Here is a 22,654-nt window from a genome sequence, read left to right on the forward strand (position 1 = left end):
TATGGGAATCTGGAGCAGAAAAAAAAAAGGACATTTAGTGGAAAAACTAGTGAAATTTGAAGAAAGCTAGGAGCTTACTTACTTGTAACTTACTGGAGGATACTGGAATAATTTTGAGGGCTAAGTGAGGTCATTTCACATACATGCATTTTAAACATTACAAATATTTTCTCTATATCTACATCGTCTACTTTCTCATGGTATCCTTCACTAAACAGAAATCCTCAAACACAAAGGATGAATAATATTTAGACTATGTGCCTGACCACAACACAACAAAATGAGAAAATGATAAAGAAAGAGCTTCTTAAAATTTTGTGGATTTGGGAAATAAATTCCGTATTATTATATAACCCTTGTGCTAAAAAGAGAATGAGTCACTAGGGAAACTAGACATACATGGAATTAAACAACGAACATACCATAAAGCAAAAATTGTGGAACACAGTTAAACTGGTTCTTAAGTAAATTAAGGTAAATTTATAGCATTACAGAAAGAGAAATAAAGGAATTTAAACAAATAAGTTAGGCATTTATTTCAAAAAGTTTTAAAAAGGAACAATCTACAGAGATACGGAACAGTAGAAGACGTAAATGAAATGAGGGTGGGGCGGGGAATGGCATTATAGATTAATGAAGTCAAAAAACTCCTAAGATAGACTTCTGGCAGAATTCAGCAATTAAAAATAATTCCATAAAGGTCCAGATAGTAAATATTTTAGACTTTGCAAATATGACCTCTGGCAGCCAGTCAACTTTGCTGTTATATCAGGAAAGCAGCCATAGACAATATACAATACCTACAGGAATGTCCATGTCCTATGTCCAATAAAAATTTATTTGTGGACACTGAAATTTGAATGTCATATAATTTTTAGGTCCCTTTGTGGGGTTCTCAGCCCTTAAAAAAATGCAAAGCTCCATCTTAGCTTTCTACTAAGATAGCAGAGGCTAGATTGGATTGGCCCCAGATGCAACTTTAAGAAAATGGACGGCGAGACACAGTGTTCAAGTTCCTTAAACATGGGAACAAAATTTTATGGACAAGAGACCATACTTGAAGTCTAGGAGATGTACACCAGGTGGGGAAGCCTATTTCCTGGTAGAGTGTGAGTCTGTTCTCTGCCTGTAAACCACAGCCTTCCATGTTAACCTCGACTCCCAAGATCCTCCCAGGAACTCAAATATCTAGTATATCGCTACCCGCATTCCTCTCATCCTGACCCCTCCCTCAGCAGACCCTACCACGAGCCAGAGCAGGCGCATGCGCCCGAACCAAGCTCCCGACCAATAAGATCGCAGCCCCTGAAGCCCCTGCGGCCTCCCGCCGGCACCTGGTAGCCAGTCACTGGTTGCGGCGGCCCCGGGTGCGGAGGCGTTTGTGGTGGTGGCAGCAGCGGGAGCAGCGGCAGCTCGGCGCCTGGGAACCGAGGAGCCGTAGTCTCCTCAGGCTTCGCTGGGGAGCTCCTAGGGCAGGTGCCAGCCTTGGGAGCACCGCGGGCTGGCGTCGGTAAGGACCGGGCGTGGCGCGGTCGGAGTGTTCCTTGAGGGGAGAGGAAAGGAATTCCGCCACCCCACGCCTGTCCTTGCACTGCCTAGCGGCCTGTCTCTGTGTCGCAGCCGGAGAGCGGCCTCTGCGTGCGGTTTTGAAAGACCCTTTTCACACGCGTTCCGGTCCCTCGTCTCCCTGGGCGCCACTCCTTCCCAACCCAGCGGGGCGTCCCCATCCCCTGGGGCTGGGGACAGGGCTGGTCCGCGCGCCGGCTGAGGACCCTCGTGGAGCGTTCTCCTGTGGTGGGAATCTGAAACCATTTTTGTGGTCCCGGCGTCGCCCCCTTTCCGGACATCTGTGGGCTCAGACCCTCGAAGACCTTGGAAGCACTGAAAGGTTTAGTTATTTATTGACAACCCCCCCGACACGCCACAGCACCTCATTTTCCCCCTTTGCTGTCCGGGTGGCCTCCAGGCAGCCTCCGAAGCCCTCATCCAGCGCCCTGAGGGCCACAGCCACGGGCGGTTTTGAGCAATTCCTAGATGGGGTGTTTTCTTTACTGAGGTGGGGTGCTTAGGAAAACGGGGATTTTCGTTTTTTCCTTTTTTTTTAACCGGACCGTCAGACATTTATTTCAGAGGTAGTAGCAGTGTTAAAATCAACAAGTTTGTTCTTGACTGCACCAAGTAAACTTAGCCACTTACGTATTTTTAGAGTTAGTTCCACCAAAAAAAAACTCAGGGAGCTTTTCTTTTTCATTCCAGGTACCACGGTTATTAGTTCTTTTCTTTCTTTCTTTTTTTTTTCTTTTTTTTGAAGGACGTTCAATTAATTAATGAGTAAACCACTCCGGGGGAATTTCAGAATTTGTTTCCCCAAATAAGAATTAATCTATACATTGCATAGATTTCTCTGCAGATTCTTTTCTTTAGAACCTAAATGCTATTACCATACAGTATAATTCTTACTTATTTGCCCAGAGTAAAAAGTACCTGTTCTGAAAAGGGTGATGGCTGTATCCTGTGATCATCCATCTAATAGAATTGTTTTACCTCAGTGATAATTTTTACTACATTTCAAAATAACCAACTCAAGATGGCCCATTATTTCAGTCTCTATTGACTCATAGGCATATGAACTAGTGCCTGGTTTCTACTTCTTTTATATCTTCCTTCACCATAAGTAGATGGAATTAAACAAGTTTGAGGTGGGACAATGAGCCTTGTACAGACATTTACAATTTAGGTTAAAGTTATTGACTACTGTGGAAAAAGAAACACTACAGTAATAGCATAGCCTACACACAATTCAAAATTTAAATTTTTTAAATAGGAATCGCTTTAAGGGAAGGAATTAAATTCTCTTTTCTGGTTAAGTGGGAGATGCTTGAGAAACAGCCAAATGGCAGCATCAGGTAGGCGGGGTTTAGAAACTATTTCTGAAACATGTAAGTGACCTCAATCCTTCTGTCTGTTTGCCTCAAGGGTGTGATCTCCTACCTGGAATATGTCAAGTTCTTGGAAGTTTTCAGTGCACACACAGGGTAAGAGAAGAGAAATCTTTATCATGAGGACTTAAAATTGTATCTTTTTTTTTTCCTTCAATTTTTCTCTTGTTCTCTCCTGTGCTTAAACATTAGGATTTCAATAGTGCTTTCTGAGCGGGTGTAATCTGAATCTGACTATCTGTGATAAATTCAGGCTAATCATTGATTTAGGTAATTTTGGAACCTTCTGAATTGATTTTTTAAAAAGGGGAGGGTGGTTGTGAAATTCTTTTACCTGATCCCTTGAAAGGAAAAAAAAATTAAGAGCACCATAGATTTTAAGCTATGTAAGCCTGATTCTTTCAGCATGTTATGATGCTAAAATGGGCTGACACCACAAAGCATAAGATTTCAGCAAATGTGTTAAGGTAATAAGTGATTCACTTAGGGTGAATGTATATTGGTTAAAATGATTACATGGGGTTAGTTTGTTAATCTCTATACCCTTTTCCAAAAGGGCTTTATTTCTGTAACTGAATGTGACTGGATAGAGGAAGGCAAGTTTATAGGTATGTTGTATGCCCAGCAACTTGGATATACAGCTCAGTGAGACCCATTGAGTGGTTCTGGCTTAGGGTCTCCCATGAGGTGGTACTTAAGCTTTTGGCTATATCTGCAGACTTGACTTGCATTGGATGATCTTCATCTAAGCTCACTCACTTCATTGTTACCTAGAGCCTTCAGTTCCTCACTCTGTGGGCCTCTCCATTAGGCTGCTCATGTCATGGCAGCTCGCATCCCCCAGAGTGAGTGATTTGAGAGAGAGCTTGCACCCAAGATGAAATACAGACTCTCAAAAGTTGAGTGTGCTGTGTTTGCTTAGCCCCACAGGCCAACCCTGTGATAGTATGGGAGAGGGCTGCACAAGAGAGTGAATACTGGGAGGTGGGATTCATTTGGGGCTGTCTTGAAGGTTGGTTACAACTCCTCCAAGAGGAGTTGGAATATACTCCTCCTCCAAAAGGTTGGAATATACTGTTTCAGCCTTTCCCCCATATGCTCTCAGATATTGTCCTATGACCATGAGTCAATTATCTGGCTCTAGGCTAAGGCCAAAACCACTACTTGTGTACTAGATCAAAGCAGTTCTTGTTTATTCAAGGATATTGTTCTGGCAAGTCTCCTTTTTGTTCTCGATTATGTTGTCTGTTTTTCTGGATCATTCCCATCTGTAAACAGACTGATTATAATGTCACCTCATTAAAAAAGTCACCTTTTGATTGCAGATCCCCTCCTGCTTATTTTATTTCATATTTGGAAAATTTCTCTTAAGAGTTGTTTATATTTGCTAACTGCTATTCTTTCTTTCTTCTTTAAAACCATTCTTGTTAAGGCTAATAATGAATTCCATAATGCTTAATTCAGTGGTCAATTTTGAGTTTTTAAAAAATTTGACCTGTTGTGGAGGGAGGCTCTGCCCACAGGGCTCCCCCCTAACCCCCACGGATGAGAATAAGTCTACCAAGACATGATCTATTTGGGGAGGGAAGATGGTCAAGCTCTCAAAGGAGAAGGACCAAGAGCCTTTTCCTCAATGGGCTTTTATTAAGTTCATTTTTCACAGTAATATAGGTAAAGCTCATTAATCACTGTCAGGTAGTAATGATCAAACAATAGATAATATACAGAGAACTATGAGGGCTTATTCTGAGCCAGGGTCTGTTAGCTAAAGGGCTATGAAACATTGGGAAACAAACTTATTTCCTGCTCTGACTCTTATCAGAAAATTGAGTGCATTCTTAGCAAAGCTGGTTTCACAGGATTTTATGTCTTCTTTCTTAGGCCTGCTCCCCTGAGGAACCTGCCCTTTCCAGCCCAGGTCTGTACCTCCCTTTGTCATTGTTTCAGGCTTAAGTCAGGCAAGGGAAGAAAGGCAGCCAAGAGATTAGGAGACTTCTTGCAGACAGAATGAGGACTCAGGGTATGTCAAAGCCAAGGGGTGAGGGTCCATCACCCCGTTTTACTGTAGCGCCCAAGTTCTCCCCTGTGTGTCTGTCTTAGGTCATCCCTCCCTTGAGGAATCTTACTGGGTTGGACTGACCGTCTAGGCTCAGGGCCAAGCAGGGTGAAGTAAAGAGGGCAGAGGCAGTGCCCCTGCCAGGGAGATAAGCTTTGTCTCCTTAGTGGCTTAGAGTCTCAAGGTCCTTACTCATCCTTAGCCTTGGTGGGTTACAGCTTCTGAAACCAGGCAGGGTGGTTCCCAACATCATTGGTAGCTTTTGTCAAAGTAACTCATTTCCACCTTATTTGGATTACAGGATGCTTTTGTTTCTTGATCTTCTCTCTACCCTCCCACTTTCATCCACGTGGCTGTGAGTAACTTACTTTTTCATATTCTTTTTTGGTTCCTTCTCATTCCACTGATCTCTAACCAGTGGAATGTCCCATGGCTTGGATCTAGGATCTTTTTCCTTAAATGACCTTATCCAACCTTGTATTTTAAGTAACACTACATGCTGAAGTCTCCAACATTTGTATAACCTAGTCCATACCTTTCCTTGAGCTCAGGTTTTATATATTTATCTGCTTAGTATCACCTGTTGTATGTCAGCCTCATCTTCAAATCCCAAATCCAATCCATCAACAAATCTTATGGACCTTCAAGATACTGATCTAAAATCTGACTCCTTAGTACCTCTACTTCTCTGTGTTTACTTGGCATTAAATTCTAAGGCAGCATATATGTATGGGTTAATGGAGGAAGGGGGAGGAATAGTGGTGGGGAAGGGACACAAGTGCTATGGGTGGGGAGAAAGTGAGAGAGTTGGAACAGGAATTGGAGTAGTTCTGGGGTGAAAAGGGTCTGGGGCAAGGAAAGATGGTGAGGATAGGTACTAGAGGAAGCCTAATTTTAGGAAGTTACTGAAGAAGGACAGATGCCTGGGAAAAGCTGGTGATAATAATAACAAGGGCCCACTTACATGGTCCATTGTGTAAATGTACAGGAATAAGCTAGGAGTAGATTATCACCAACTGACCTGTCAGCTGTCTTTGGAATGAAACCTTTACTTAGGCTCCTCCTATAGCCCTTGGCAACTTTCTGGCTGGAGGGGTATGAAGTGACTTTTCAGGGCTGACTCCTTAGATCTAGTAGGTCTTTACAGTTCCAGCCTCGTAACTCCACTGTCTCAAGATTGTGATAAATTATAGAAAATGAGGACACTGGAGAAGTGGTAAGAAAATTCCCATGTTCTAATGTTATGCTTGTTCTAAATGAACTCATTAATTTATTTACTTTGTCTGATTGTTTCTGTATTAACTTTCCATCTTGAATTATTGGTTGGAGGGAAGGGAAATCAATATGGATAATAGCTAGAAATCCAATGAATATGAGATGAGCAAAAGTGCAGCAGTGTTACTAGAACTTGTTTATTTTATATTTTTTTAACACAGGAGATTTTCATAATTTGGAAACCTGGGAAGTCCAAGATCAAGGTGATGGCTGACTTTGTTCCCCAGTGAGTATGCTCTATTCCTGGTTTGAATATGGCCACCTTCTCCCTGTGTCCTTATATGGGGGTAGAATAGAGAAGGAAGCAAGCTTCCTCTGGTCTCATTAAGGGCACTAATCTTATCATGAGTCCCCCCACCCTCATGAACTTATCTAAACCTAATTACCTGTCAAAGACCCTAGCTCCAATTCTATTACACGGGGGGGGGGGGGGGGGGGGGGGGGGGAGTGGGTTAGGGCTTCAACACGTGGATTTGGGGGGTGGGATACAATTCAGTCCATAGCAAAACCTAAAATGTATTGCCAAGGATTGAAGGAGTCATTCAACATTTAGGTGTTTGAATATTCAAATGGTGGTGTGTTATATAATTTGAAGGATAGGGAGATAATACAGAACAATTTGGAGCTTATTACATAGGTACAAACATGAAGTAATTAGTGGACCTAAACCTAGAAGTTGGGAAGAGGTGCTTTAATAGGAATGTAAATGAAATGTAGTTAGAATGATCAAGGCTCTAAAAAGTTATTTAGAATTTCTTACAATTTTCTGTGATTAATTTGATGGGAGCTGGGGGAGGTTAGAATAAGTTTTACAACATAGAAGTGTTAACAGGAGAAACCTGGTTCTTGCCGAGGCAGTAAAGAATTCAGATCAGCAAGACTATTAGCGAGCAAGCAGGGTTTATTAGTGATAGGTTCTGAGGTGGGGGGAAAAGATAAGAGCATGGGTGGCAAGAGCAAGGGTAGCAAAAGGCTGGGTGGTCATAAACCAGGTGGCCAGAGGCATCAGGTCCTTTGTTCTGAGGACTTGTATAGTTGGTGGGGTGGGGTGAGGAATTTACCTGTTGATCATTGGATAAAAGTGGTACCACCTTCCCCAGGGGATGTGACCACCCAAATGTAGGTATGTGTGGGTTTTTTTCCCCAGATGGTGGAAATAGTACATAGAATTTCAGGGACTCCTCTCCCACCTTCCAGGCCTTGGGATGTTCAGGACACCTGGCAATCTTAATAAGATTGTTATAGAAGCTTACAGAAGCCCAGTCTCAAGGACTGTCCGCTCCTCCTGTGCTGTCATAGTTTTGCTTGTGTTGTTCGGAATACCTGGCAATTGTATTGGACTAGGCTCAAGACTGCTGGGGCAACAGGTAAGGCATGTCTTCCTTTGCTTCTATTCTCCTAGATTAAGTTCTTTGTTAGATTATTATGTTGAGGGCCCTGCCTTTATGTCCCCTCTGGCTGCTTATTTCTAGCTGCCATCTAACAGAAGGAGAGTAAAAATGAATCCAGTGAAGTTCTTTGATCCTTAGAGGCTAAGCAATTAATAGCATTATAATCAGAAACAGGTATGTATTAAATTAGAGTTCTTTTGGAGAGAACATAGGACCAGAATTCAGGAATCACACAGCTAATGTCTCGGTTCCCAAACAGTACATATATACCTTTAGGTGAATCATAAACTTTTCTAGGCTTTCGAAGTCCATCTTCAGATAATTCTGGTTGTTACAGAATAGACCCCAGGGAGGGGTTGAATGATATACTATTACCAAATCGACCTACCCTTGTGCTCCAGGGGTCTCCCACCCTGTACTAGGTTCGCCTTGCCCACTGCCAGGGAAAGACATCTCTCAATGCCAGAGATCCGTGAAAAGGAAAGGGATTATTTATTTAAAGAGTTACAAAAATTTAAGAGTAATGACTTAATGTCTTCACTGAGATCCCAAAGTCCTTTAGAATAGCCACAAATGCACAGTCCTTCCTTCCTCCTCTGCCCAGTCCAGGGTACCGTATCTCAGAAAAAGAAATAGAAGTCCATGGTTCTTCTCTGCTCAAGCTGTGCGGTCCCAAAAAGATGCCCAGTTCTTCTCTGCCCAAGCTGCATGGATGCCATGCCTGGGTTTCAATCCCAGCGCCAGTCTTCCTCTGCAGTCCCATTTCGTACTCCTCCCACAATTGGCCACAGCTGCCAGCATTCCTGTATTTCTGTAGTTTTACTGGTCTGCCATAATAAGTTCGGGGAGGTGTGGCCCTGTGGTGTGAAGCCAATCATCTCCAAGCTTTTACGAAGGTTATATAACCAGGGGAAGTTGCCTTTCAGTTACATCATGAGTCGAAGTTGCTCCCATCCCCCTGGCTCAAAGCATGACCACAGCTGTTTAACATATCTGTGAAACCAGTTAAGGGTTATAAATATGTTAAATGATTCTAGAGGTTATTTGCAAAAATGTTGCTATTCAAAACAATTCTCAATGGCCCTGTTCCATGTATCCCACCCCCCAGCTCAGACTTGTGGGGATGAGGACATCCTATATATATATTTCTTTCTAATATTTTCTGGACACCAATTTCTGGGCCCCATTACAAATTCCTATTTGGGGCACCCCCTTGGCTGCACCCTGTTACATGATGGTTATATTACTCATCAAATTACTTTCTGATTTTTATGTTATCAGGAAGAATATTAATAATTTAGATTTATGGTTTTTTAGAGAAGATATTAGAGCATAAATATAGAATTACCTAGAAGGGAGTTACTAGAAATGTGGAAGTGATCATGTAGAGAAGGTTAGATTAAGGAAGAAGTTCTCCCACAGAACATTTCTGATTGCCACAACTAGGGGATTGCTACTGGCATTAGCAGGTAGAGGCCAAAGATGCTGCTCAATGTCCTAAATGCGGCCAATAGTCTCCCACAGCAAAGAATTATCTGCTCTTTCTCAACTTAGATTGAGAAACACTGGACTATGTGGCATCTGGAGTTAAATGACTGAAATTGTGGATAGATACACCAGACCCATTTTTGTGGATTCCAAAGAGCAGTGTTTTCAAATCTGCATCATGTTTTCTTGCATTACATATCTCTTAATTATTTACTTAATCTTGGTTTTAAAGTTTATGCTTATGACACATCAGACTATAAGCTTCAAGCATTTACCACTTTCTTTTTTTCTTTATGCATTCAGTACTTTCCGTGCTTGATAGTGCTTTCAGACCAGTGTTGGACAGGCAAAATATAGTTGTGGAATAGTGAGGAAAAGAATAATTTTTATTATTCTTTATATTACATATCTTTTTATATTTACTTCTCTGTTGATACACGTTTGCAGGATTAGATATCTACATGTTCCAAAATTATATACTAATAAGCTAATTAAATTAATGAGAGGTGCATAGCACATAGTAGATGCAGTTTGATTTTTATAGATTGGATTGTGCTGGTTTGAAGATACCCACATTGGGCTACAATGAATTTGACGTTATTTTCAGAAGTTGGTGAGTTTTGAACTGTGGCTTAAAGTGCCTGCATTTGCCAGACTAAACCCAGTGGTTTTCAGACTGCTGGTAGTGTACCCACTGATGAATCATAATTGAATTTGTGGGTCATGGTCAATTTAGGAAAAATGAAATAGAAAATACTAGAATAAGCATCCCATGTGGTAAAGGAAATTATTATGTATATATGTTTGTGTAGTTGGTTGCCATGTAAATTTTATTTTTATTATAGATTGTAGCAAAAAATGTTTGTAATGGGGTAATAGCTTTAAATACTTTATTTAAAGTATTATAGGATTAAAGACTTATATTAAAGACTTATAGGATTTCTGTTGTGGACAAGGTTCTCAAAGTAAATTCATAGAAAACATTGAATTAATGGAGCACAGTGTGCTCTACAAAAGAAAGTTCTTAATACATACTATTTATTAACTCATTTAACAAATAATGTATTTGTTGAGCTCCAGTGCTGGGGATACAACCCTTTGGAGTTTATTTTACTAGAAAAGAATCAAGAGAAATAAAATTTATAATACCGTAGGTGGTATTAAGGGATTGAAGGTAAAGGAAGGGAAGAGATATCAGGAATATGAGTTAGAAGTTTGTTGGTGTATTTGAGAACCTCTCTGCAAGACTTGGCATGGAGCCCTAAGGCGGCGAGGAGCCCTAAGGCAGCGAGGAGCCAGCCATGCAAATATCTGGATGGTGAGGATTCATATTAGAGGGGCAGCAAATGCAAAAGCCCTAAGCAAGCAGAAGTGTTCTGTGTGTTTAAGAAATAGTAAGGAGGTTAGTGTGGCTAGAATGAAGTGGATGTGAGGAGTACGAGATAGCTACAGGATGATACGCAGGGTTGGAAACATGGTCTTGTAGGCATTGGAGGGATTTGGTCCTTTACTGAATAAACCAGAAAGCTCTTAGAGAGTTTTGAGCTGAGCAGTGGTAGAATGTGATTTGACAGAATCACTTTCCTGCTATGTGGAGAAGACAGTGAGGTGAGGTGAGGGAGCGAGGAAGCACTGTTGGATTTAAGTTCAGTGGGGAAGTAAGGTCTGGAGGGAGAAATTTAGGAGACATCAGCAAATGAGTTATAATTAAGGCCTTGAGTTAGCGTGAGATCATCAAGAGAGTTGTATGTTCTAAGTGCTTGACATTGAATTATACTCTATGTTAACTGTATAGGTACTCTTAGTCTATTCTTTGAATTTGATACTTTACTGTATTAGTATTATGTGTGAATCCACTTGAATATGTGCATTTAATATAAATTTTTCTCAATTCTACTACAAAACAAACTGCCATTGACTAGTTGGTGCTTTTTAAAAAGAATTGTTACCTTAAGTCTTAAGAATTTTTGCCTTTTTATAACATTTAAAGTTATAAACTTCCCAAAGAAGCTGCAGCTGCTGTGAAGTTGACTTAGTTTCCAGCTTTATCGTTTCCGATTCTGAGTCTTGTTTTCTAAACACTATGCAATGGTACCTTTGTCAAAAATACTTGTCCTTGTGATTTTGCCTAATGATTAGTTGTTGGAAGTTTTTGTTAATAGAAGAGAGCATAATTAGGATAGGACAAAGCTATGATTCTAGAGTTGCACAGACTTGTAATCATAGTTTTTTTTTAAGATTTTATTTATTTATTTTTAGAAAGAGGGGAAGGGAAGGAGAAAGAGAGTTAGAGAAACATCAGTGTGTGGTTGCCTCTCACGTGACCCCCATTGGGGACCTGGTCGGCATCCTAGGCATGTGCCCTGACTGGGAATCGAACCAACGACCCTTTGGTTCACAGCCAACGCTCAATCCACTGAGCTACACCAGCCAGGATAATCAGTTTTAAGCTGTCATTTATCCTCTTTGATGTTCAGTGCCCTTAGCTGTAAAATAAGGATGTACATAACTAAGAGTTTTGGAGAGAATTAAATATGTTTTTTTTCTATACTTACTGATGTGTAGTGTTGTTTGTACTTAGGTGGCAGTTCATATAAAGGAAGCACTGGGACTTGTGCTACAAGGCTACACCCTTCAACAATAAAAAAAGAAATAGAAAATGGAACCAACACGTGTACGTGAGGAAGAACAAGGGCCAGAACCACAGAAGAGCACAGAAGAAAGAAAACAGGCAGATGAAGATGATAGAGAACTGATCTTTGTTGGAGTGGAACATGTAAATGATGATGCTGAGCTGATCTTTGTTGGGGTGACTTCACATTCAAAACCAGTCGTTTCAAACATTTTGAACAGAGTCACCCCAGGTTCATGTTCAAGGAGAAAAAAGTATGCTTACTGCAGAAATGATACTGCTCGCAAATTGCGGCCTGTAAGTCGTCATGTCACCCCTACATCAGAAGCAGTGACTGTCTTGCCAGTTTCTGAATCTGAATCAAGATTAACAGATAGTCCTATTATTATCACTGAGCCTTTGTCTAAACCTGATTGTAAAGGTAACTCACCATATGTTGTGCCTAATAATAGCTCTTCAGAGTTATGTTCTCCTTTGATTACATTCACAAGTTCATTGCAGCACCCAGTAGGAGCAGCACTTTCTGTAGGAAGTTGTGCATCAAAGCAACTTTCAACTTCTGAAGTAAACAGCATAAATCCCAAAAGGCCTAAACTCAGTAATGGAATCACAGGGGGACATTCTTCAGCTTTATCCTCTTCAGGAATTTTTCATACAATTATTCCTCAGCAGACCACACCCTCAAATGGTGTTCATACCTCATTAAGCCCTATTCAGAACAGAGCACCTTTTCCAACAGCTTATCCAAAGGACAGTGTCCATTTCAATACTACAAATCCTGTTAGAGAAAATAGACAGACAAAAACAGACTTTTCAAGTCTAGCAAGTCAAAACAAGACTGTTGATCCCAAGAAAGGAAATCTGATCGTGTTACTTCATGACTTTTACTATGGACAGCATAAAGGAAATGGGCAGCCAGAAAAAAAGACCCACACAACCTTTAAATGCCTTAGCTGCTTGAAAGTTCTAAAAAATGTCAAGTTTATGAATCACATGAAGCATCATTTGGAACTTGAGAAGCAGAGGTGTGACAACTGGAAAACCCACACCACCTGCCAGCACTGCCACCGGCAGTTTCCCACTGTCTTTCAGCTACAGTGTCACATTGGAAGTGTGCACACTGCCCAGGAGCCCTCTGCTGTCTGTCGAATTTGTGAATTGTCATTTGAAACAGATCAGTTTCTCTTACAGCACATGAAGGATAATCACAAGCCTGGCGAAATGCCCTATGTGTGCCAGGTTTGCAGTTACAGATCGTCGGTCTTTGCTGATGTGGAAACACATTTCAGAACATGCCATGAAAGCACTAAGAATTTGCTCTGTCCATTTTGTCTCAAAATTTTCAAAACGGCAACACCCTACATGTGTCATTATAGAGGACACTGGGAAAAAAGTTTTCATCAATGTTCCAAATGCCGACTACAGTTTTTAACTTTCAAGGAGAAAATGGAGCACAAGACCCGGTGTCATCAAATGTTTAAGAAGCCTAAGCAACTAGAAGGGTTGCCTCCTGAAACTAAAGTTGTTATTCAAGTATCACTGGAACCTCTTCAACCAGGGTCAGTGGAGGTGGCATCCATTACTGTGAGCACATCTGATTCTGAATCATCACCCCTCAGGGCCTAAAGTAGAATTAAAAAAAGAAAACCTTGTGAATCCCAATTTCAGGAAAACTAAAGCGAGTATTTTAATGAAAGTCAGAGATACCATAAACAAAAAAATATAAACCATACATTCTTTAATAGCTTAAATATGAGTTTTTTAATTCATGAAATATGGTATTATTTGATACAAATTTTGAGATGTTATTTTAAAATGTATTACTTAGATTTTATGTGACTGGATGTGGCTTAACTCATAAAAGGTGCTTGTGTGTGTGTATGTATGTGAAAGAAAGAAGTTGAAAACATATTTATTATTTTGCTATTTCATGTTACTTGTGAGTGTGTAACCTCTGCCTGTATATAGAGAGTTTAAGTGTCTAATTTTATTTTCTACTTTTTCCATACCCTGAAGACTTTAATGTTACCTCTAGTCAAATTGGGATGGCTTTGTTATGGCATAGTCCTGTTTGCTGCTGAACTCCCAGAAGTGCCTCTGTTGTGCTAGCCTAAAATAAACTTGGCTCCGAAAGCTTGAATGTGGAGAAGTTGAGCAAGAAGCTGTGGTGTGAATGGGACCAGAAAGTGGGAAGTTAGTCAGTGGACAGCAGTGGCTCTTTTGTCCAGTTGAGAGAGGGGTACACATTTACGTGTCTTGGAGCTAAGGCATAAGGAATTCTGTTTCAGGGTATCTTTACCTAGCCCATATACATCCAGGAAAGCAAGACCATTACAATGGAATGCCTGTATTTGGTGAGGGGTCCCTGCAGACATCAAACAACTAGTGTATCACTGACTTCAGCTGGAGAAGCAGAGGTAGTTAATAGAATGGTGCTTGGTGCCAGTGGACCTATGTTTAGTGATCCGCAGGGGAATTTGATATATTCCCTCCCTTCTCCTTTCTCCTGGCCTTCGGTCAGAATGAACTATGTCCCTCACAGCCACAGCAGTAAAGAAGTGAAGTTTCCCAAGGGAAAAAAGCTTTGGCATCTATAGTTTGAAATGTACTGGACCCATAATTTTAACTGGAAAGGGCCAAACAGATTGTATCTGTCAAGTTCACAGACTGAGAGCTCAATTTAGTTCTGTTAAGCTGGAATGGGGGTTGTCCAAGAACACTAGGTATAGTGGATAAAAATAGCCCAGATGACTGACTAAAACTTAAGCTGATTGTAGGGCATTTTCTTGTATTTTTTTTTCTGTTCATGTATCTCACCCTAATTGAACATGTGAAGTTTGCAGTTTTGCATCCTGCCTGTTGGACATGAATGTATTACATTGAACAGTTATTCTCTTGTGTGTATAATTTTCCACTTTATGAAGTTAACACTGTTTGAATGTTACTTGACCCATTCCAATGTGCAAGAAATGACCCTTTTTTCAGTAAGTATTAGGTTGTAGAATTGCTGCTCTTCATCTAACCTGTCCACCTTTCTGATATGTGGGAGACCTTTTTTCCTTGCCATTTCCAAGGGCTTCTCCACAGAACTGTGGAGTACCCTCTGAGAATTTATTTAATAGCAGCAGCCTTGGCTGCCTCTGTGGGTTCCCAGGGTTGAGTCTTCCTCGGTATATTCTGGTGCCTTCCTTCTCCCACCCCTGACCCAGGTACCTGGCAGCTTCTGTGCACATTCAAGGGATCTGAGATCCAAGCCAGGAGACATCTTTTTTCCCTTGCTTTCTCCTCTTCCTTAAAGGCACCTTATCTCTCCCCACTCCTTTCTTTCCTCCCTAATCTAATTAAATTCCTTAAGCTTTCACAAAGAGCTGGGAAGTGATAATCATTAAGAGTTTAGCATTCCTCTTAGAATTTCAGGAGAAAAAAACTGCAGACAACTGTGTAGCTGTGAGTATAACGTAGATTCCATTGTATCAGTTTGCTCACTGCTTGACTGATTTGATTTGCACTTTGAACATTTAACTAAGCCTTTTCAGTTAGTTTGCTTGGACCAAGGCACTTTGCTAAAATTTTAGTCTGAACCTTTTTCTTAGGTGTAGAGAATGTGTTTATGCGTGTGTTCTACTTGTTCTGCTGTCAGGTGGAAGCTCCTTTGTATAATTAGAGCTTCAGACTTTGCATACTTATCTCCCTTATTCTGTTTTGATAGTAAAAATATGAACTGTTTTAGTTCTGTGTGTTTGTTGTTGCTTAGTTTTATCAACTGTTCCTGCTGTTTGCTCTTTTACTAAAATATGCCCCTAAGGAGTGCAGTTGTTATTTATTGCCAAGGTTTCAGTGATACGGGCCCTGCCCACCTCTTCTCTTTCATTCTGTACCATGGTACTCTACCATTTTTCCCAGTGATGCACTATTTTTGACACACTGGTCTTGCTTCTCCTCAAGCAAATCACATTTCTTTCCAATCCAAAGACTTTACAACTGCTGTTCTTTGTCTTAGAAAGCTCTTCCCCCAAACCTGCATGGTTTGCTACCTCAATTAATTAATTATTGGACATTTTCTTTGAGTCATTGGATTTTGTCAATGTCCTTAAAATGACACTGAATAAAATTTGACCCTCATCCCTTTTCTTCCCATAAAGACACTTTATGCCTCTCCTTCCTTCTCTCTCTGATCTAGTTAAAGTTCCTAGGTTTTCACCAAAAAGCTGGGAAGGGATAATCATTAAGGGCTTTGCTTCTAAGAATTGAGCTAGCCTGAGTCCATTTCTGTGCCTGCAACCAAAAGAAAATTAATATAGTGAGTTGAGTTCCTTCAGGAGCTTTCTCTGTTTTTCTATTGATACCTCTATATTTTTTAAAGGCAATGTCACTTTCTTTTGTTTACAAATATATTGAATAGCAGTCAAGATTACTATTTTGTAATTACCTCTTGTGAATTTCCCTGTCTATTTTGCTTGCTTGTTCTTTCAGATAAAGTTTATTATTGTTGCCAAAAAATGTAAGTAGCAATTATAGTAATAAAATGTTCTTTTGAAAAAATGCTTTTTTCGTATGTCTTTTCATCAGTAACATGGCATGTTTTTAGTTTATTTATTTATTTTTTAGTACCACTATGTAAACTCTTTGGACTTTGATTGTATTGGCCAGAACATCTGAACGATGATATGAAAATAGACTTTCTTAATCTTGGTTTTAATGAGAAATGCTTACCATTAAAGGTAATGAGTATACTGTTTAAGGAATTTCTGTTTAGAATTTTTAAAGAGAATTGTTATTTAAATAAATAAAGAGAACTGTTTTATTGGATAGTTTATGACATTTATTGAGATAATCATTTACTTTTCCTTTACTGACCCAGGGTTTTGCTTGGCTGGATTCACAACTTTTCTGTTAGTTCCACTTGGGGTTGAATACTGTCCTCCCCCCTCAGCATGTTATTCCCTTTCTCATTTCTAATGTTGAAATGTATTTTCTTTCCCCCTCATTAGATTTGCCACAGTTTTATCAATATTTCTGGTTTACTTTTTCCAAGAAGCAAGTCTTGATTTATTATCCCAAGTAGTTTTGATTTTATTCTCTAAATATTTTTATCTTGATTCATTATACACCTACTTTTTAAGGGTTGTTCTTTTTTATGGCTTTTTATTTTTTAAAGTTTTTTTTTGTTGTTTTGTTTTGTTTTTGTATTAAAGGATTTAAGTCCTGGCTGGTGTGGCTCAGTGTATTGAGTGCTGGCCTGAGAACCCAGAGGAGGGTCAATTCAATTCCCCTTCAGGGCACACGCCTGGGTTCCTGGTTGGGGGTGTTTCTCTCTTTCTCTTTCTCCCTCCCTTCCACTCTCTCCTAAAATAAATAAATAAAATCTTTTTAAAAATTAAAAGAAAAGGATTTAATAATGCCTAACTTTGTTTATAGGTTTGTCTGAACCCAAATATTTTGATGCATATTTTCAGTTTTATTAGAGTTTTAATTCTCCATACCTTTTTTGTAAGTTAATTCCAGTAACATTTGCAGGCTGTTTTAGCCTTAATTTATAGTTTTACTGAGAATGTTTTTCTTGGAGGGTATGTGTATGTGTATACACTGACATGTCTGTATATACACATCCTTTGCAAATTACTACATGAATTATTTTAAAATGACTTTCTTGTTTCTATGGTGAAGCTATGAAATATTTTAATCTAAAAATTTGTCCCTCAAAATGAATATAGTATAAAAAAGGTAAAGGTATGAAAATACTAGTTTGAGAATAATTCCTAGTAACAAAACTTGGGAATGTTAAAATGTTATTCTTGACACTGTTAAAGATGGTAAGGAAAATTTTATTCAGGGAGGGACTAGTATAACACTAGATAAAATGAGGGTTTGTGAGAGAGCCTGAGCTTAACTAATTCCACGAAGTGCAAAGTTGGGGGGATTTATAGCCAGGAGCAGAGCGGGTGTCAGTGGATGGAAAATTACCAAGAGGTAATTTTCAGGGGTGAGGTAGATTCTGGCCAAACCAATTTGACAGGATTATACTGAAGACAAGCCAGGGTGATGAGGAATTTGATCAGCTATAAAGGGTGGAGATTTTCCCTAAACTGATCCAGCAGGAATCTTGCTAAAATATGTCCCTGTAACAGGAAGAGCCACTGGGTTAAAGACAGAGCTTAATGTTGGGAGTGAGATGTCTATTGATGTATAATTAATTACCATAGAACTAACAGCTTAAAGAAACATTTATTACCTCTTGCTGTGTCTCAGAGCTAGGAACCCAGGAGCAGCTTAGCAGAGTTGTTCTGCATCAGGGTTTCATGAAGTTGCAATCACCTGGAGCCTTGACGGGGGCTCAAAGGATTTGCTTCCAAGATGGCTCACTCGCATGGCTGATGAGAGGAAACTGGTTCCATGCTGGCTGTTGGGAGAAAGCCTCAATTCCTCCACGTGAGCCTCTCCACTGGGCTACCTGGGCATTCTCCAGACACAGCTAGCTGGCTTCTAGAGCAAGTGTCCAAGAGTGAGCAAGGCGTCTGCAATGCCTTTATGACCTAGTCTCAGAAGTTTCACTTGTCATTTCTATGATATTCTATTAGAAGGGAGACACTAAGATTCTATTCTGTTATTAGAAGGGAGACACGAAGTTCAGTCCAAGGGAAAGGTAAGTGAGTTTCACCTTTGACTCAATTACGTACATTTTCTACTTTTTATATCACTACAGGCGCTGTTACTAAATTTTCAGCCACTACATAACTCTCAATTTTCTAGTAACATGTTCTTCACTTCTTTTTAAGCTACAGTAGAGCTGTCTCAAAGTCAAAGTCCAGTTTTTTTGTTTTTGTTTTTTTGTTTATTCCCACTAAGGCTTATACTAACTCTTCAGAGTCCTTTCGGCTTTTGCACACCGCCCAGTTCCAAAAACACTTCCATGTTTTAGGTACAATGTTACATCAGCATGCCCCTCCAGGTCCAAAAATCTGTATTGGTTATCTGTTACTATATAAAATATTACTCCAAACTTAACAGTTTAAAACAACAAACATTTATTTTATTTAAAAAATCTTGGGATTTTTTTCAAGGGCCAAGAATCTGGAATTGGTTTAAGTCAGTGTTCCTGGCTTTACTGCTTTGATGAGGTTGCAATTAAAATGTTGGTTGGAGCTACAATTGTCTGAAGGCTTGACAGGCTGGAGGATTAGTGCCATGGTCTGTTTATGCCCCCCCCCCAACCCTGCCAAATTCATGCTGAAATTCTAACCCCTAGATGTGGTGATATTAGTAGGTGGGGCCTTTGGGAGGTGATCAGGTCATGAGGGTGGAATCTTAACGAGTGGGATTACTACTCATAGAAGAGATATCGAAGAGCTCTCTTTCCCCCTTTTCATGTGATGATGCCGTGAGAAGTCTGTGACCTGGACGAGGGCCCTCACCTGGTCATGCTGGCACTCTTGACCTTTGACTCCCAGCCTCCTCAACTGTAAGCAATACGTTTCTATGGTTTATAAGCTACCTGATCCTTGATATTTTGTTAGAGCAGCTTGAATGGACTAACACAATCAACTTTTAAACTTGATTGGCTGCTGGCAGGAGGCCTTAGTTCCTTGTCATGTGCTCCTCAAGACATATCATCTGGCTTCTGTCAGAGTTAGTGATCTAAGAGCAAGGAAGAAGCTGCAACTGAGTCTCAGAGATGAAATACCATCACTACTGTTGTATACTGTTGGTCACACAGACCAGCCTTGATATAACAGAAAAGTGGACCACAAGAATAGCAGGGGGCAGGGAACCCTTGGGGGCCATCTGGAAGGCTACCACAGGGAGATGGGATGATGGGGAGTTTTATAACATTCCACAAATAATTGAGATAAAACCTAGTTAGTGGCTGTGGTGATACCTTCCCACCCTCTAGTTTGCCATTGTGGTTGACACCAGTTTGAGATGAGATTTTTTTAGAATTAAGTACATAAATTTAAAAACTTTGAATACATAATATATTCACATTGTTCAAACATCTGAAAGTGTAACAGCTTAGATTCTTTTTTAGCCTTCCAGATGATTTATTTTCTTTTTTTTAAACAATTTTATTTATTTATCTTTAGAGGGGAAGGGAAGGAGAGAGGGAGAGAAATATCAACTTATGGTTGCTTCTTGTGCATTCCCTGCTGGGAACTGGCCTGCAACCCAGGCATGTGCCCTGACTGGGAATCAAACTTCGATCCTTTGGTTCACAGGCCCTTGCTCAATCCACTGAGCTATGCCAGCCAGGGCTTTATCTTCTTTTTGTAGGTAACTGATTTCTATTACAGTTTTTGCCTTTTTTTGGACAATGTAACATGTTTACAATGTTTTATGGCAGACAAACTGGCAGAACCATTGCCTGAAATGTTTAAAGGAATAATTAAGATATTTTTGAAGCTTTTCTAGAGATTACTAAGAAAAATTTCTAATGCATCACTATAAAATTATTATAAAGAGAAAAATCCTGGCTGTTTCACAAAGAAAAATTATAATTGGTTAATAAATAAATGCAAAATACTCCATCTCAACAGCAAACATAGAAATGGAAATTAAAACAGTGGTATCTTATTGATGAATATTGTAGGAATTACAAAGTCTGTGCCAATGAGAGGGTGATGAAAGGAGTCAATTGGTATAAACCTTTCAAAAATGTATAGAAAAAGCAATAATACTACATTTTTCATAGATGTTATAAATTCAATAAAAATTCCCATAATTGATGCTCATGTATAAAAAAATTTAGCACACAAGAAAATTCAGATTTTTTAGCTTGTACTTATAAAATGTGGAAATAATTTAAATACTCAAAAATTTCAAGATTGCAGTATTATGTAATAAAACTAGCAGAATATAAATTTGTTTATACTTTGTGATCTGGAGAAAATATTTGAAGAAAAAAGACTAAAATATAGTAACTTCTATAGTAATCCAACTTTTGAACTATTTTGGTCTTTACAGGTTAAGGAAAAAAAACTTCCAGGTTTTAAAAAACTGTTAAAAAAAACTTCCAGATTTTATGCAGTGAACCTCCATATAAAATGAGGAGCTCATTTTCTTTGCTACTAGCAGTCAGAAGTATATCTTCAAGAGATGCTTTTTTTGGAAAAAAAATTGATTGTGAACTCTTCATGTAGTGTAGCTTCAAATTGTCCCCTATGGATTGACAAAATATTTGGGTTCTATTTTCTCTAGATCCATCTTCTCCAAATATACTCCCTGAATCATTTTAGCCTCCTTCTCTGAACTTTCTTTTCCTAGTATTTAGATTGCCTTGAGAGCTAAAATGTCTGTCCATTTGCTATTCAATTCAGGTGATCCCAGATGTAGACCCAGGCAGATTCACGCCTCACCATTCCTCATCAGGGTCTCTCCCCGAGGCAAGCGCCCAGATTCACCAGCAAACAGTAGTGCTCGGCCTGGTCCTTGGGTTGGGCCTCTGAGAAGGTGAGGGCAGCTTAGCCTCCAGTAGGGAACCTGAGAAGTGAGTTAGGGTGCATGACTGTTTGCTTTTGTATAATAAATCAGTGTCCTTGAAACTTGGTCAGGCTTCTTCTGGCTCTATTGCGGATCCTCTCTGGTGACTACAGCACTGAGCTGCAGGTGAGAGTGACTGTCCCCCCCAGCCAGTGAGGACTCCTGAGTAACCATAGCCTGAGAAGACACCCCTGAAACAAACAGACAAAAATGTACATCCAATTAAGAATGAGGAAGGAAGACAGAAGGATCACTCTCAAGCCTGCTCTCTGAAATTTTCACGAGCCTGGGCAGTGAGTGAGGAAGAAGAGAAGAAGAATCTAGGTGATGGTGTGGATGTTCCACAGACACACTGGCTCCACAGTCAGTGCCGGCCCCTCTGATGGCTCTCTCAAACTGCTTTGCCTCTTCTGGTCAAGGCTGATGTTTGTATGATGCTTTATGCAAATCTAAGCCCTTACCCACCACCACCTCGAAATTCTGGGTGCTCAGTCCTGGGCACAGCCTCATTGTCCAGGGGAGGTTGGGCGGCTCTGAACTCTGGGTTTTCTCTGTGGGAGGAAATGACTGCTGTACGCTTTCAGTGTCCAGTACATTAACTTGAACCACTTGAACCTGAACTTCCTTCAGGTTTTTGAGAAGACTCACAGTGCCCCCAACTTGTGACTTCTTTAGGCCAAGGAAGCATGGTACCCTTCTTACTCATTTAACAAATTACTCTGGTTTAAACTTTTTTTTTTTTGACATCTCCACTTTGTTTCCCAGGCCAACCCACATTCATTGCTTATCTTTTCTTTGCTTGTTGCTATTTGTTTTTCTTTCTATAATTATTGTTGAAATCCACTGTATTGTCTGCATTTCAATTTCAGTGGTACTTGGTCTTACTTGTTAATCTGAGTATTTTGAGTGACTAAAAAAATTGTATTCATGACCATCTGACTTCAGGTTATTTACTTTGACTCTCAATTTTAATAAACTGCTGGTTCAAAGTGATGTTTATTTTAAATAATTTACTTTAGAGCATTCTAAATAGAAAATGCAAACATATAATAAAGAACCCTGCCAGTCCAGCTGGTGGGTTAGGCTTGGGGGACCCAGATGGGAAGGGAAACCTGGAGCATTTAAAAGCTGAGGAGCACAAGCTGTCCTGATTTAGGACCAAGCAATATCTTCTCACACTGCTCATCAGGGAGAGAATTGAAGCTTATGTTGAGGTATTGTACAAGTTCTCCTTGGTAGCTTCTGGTGTGTATGTGTGGGGGAGAGAGAGAGCGAGTGAGCGATCCTGGCTTGGGAATTATAGGCTCTTCTGATGCTTTAGCAGACATTTAAACTATACCGTTGTCAGCAGGTCATCTGGTCATGTCAACCAAAATGGCATTCTAGACCCTGGAAGGTA

The 22,654-nt window shown here is 39.9% G+C and overlaps 1 protein-coding gene across 1 annotated transcript; it reads left to right on the forward strand.

Moving 5' to 3' along the window:
* The first annotated feature begins 1,366 nt into the window (after positions 1 to 1,366).
* On the forward strand, positions 1,367 to 16,264 carry ZNF280B (zinc finger protein 280B). The gene is made up of 7 exons (XM_037142698.2): positions 1,367 to 1,510; positions 2,977 to 3,035; positions 4,821 to 4,857; positions 5,297 to 5,350; positions 6,432 to 6,496; positions 7,468 to 7,637; positions 11,731 to 16,264. The coding sequence occupies exon 7, from the start codon at positions 11,809 to 11,811 to the stop codon at positions 13,405 to 13,407; it is 1,599 nt and encodes a 532-aa protein (XP_036998593.2). The 5' UTR covers positions 1,367 to 1,510; positions 2,977 to 3,035; positions 4,821 to 4,857; positions 5,297 to 5,350; positions 6,432 to 6,496; positions 7,468 to 7,637; positions 11,731 to 11,808; the 3' UTR covers positions 13,408 to 16,264.
* The last annotated feature ends 6,390 nt before the right edge of the window (positions 16,265 to 22,654 follow it).

The sequence above is a fragment of the Artibeus jamaicensis genome, unplaced genomic scaffold (genome assembly GCF_021234435.1).
Source record: "Artibeus jamaicensis isolate MK-2021 breed Jamaican fruit bat unplaced genomic scaffold, CSHL_Jam_final contig_1256, whole genome shotgun sequence".
NCBI classification, from domain to species: domain Eukaryota; kingdom Metazoa; phylum Chordata; class Mammalia; order Chiroptera; family Phyllostomidae; genus Artibeus; species Artibeus jamaicensis.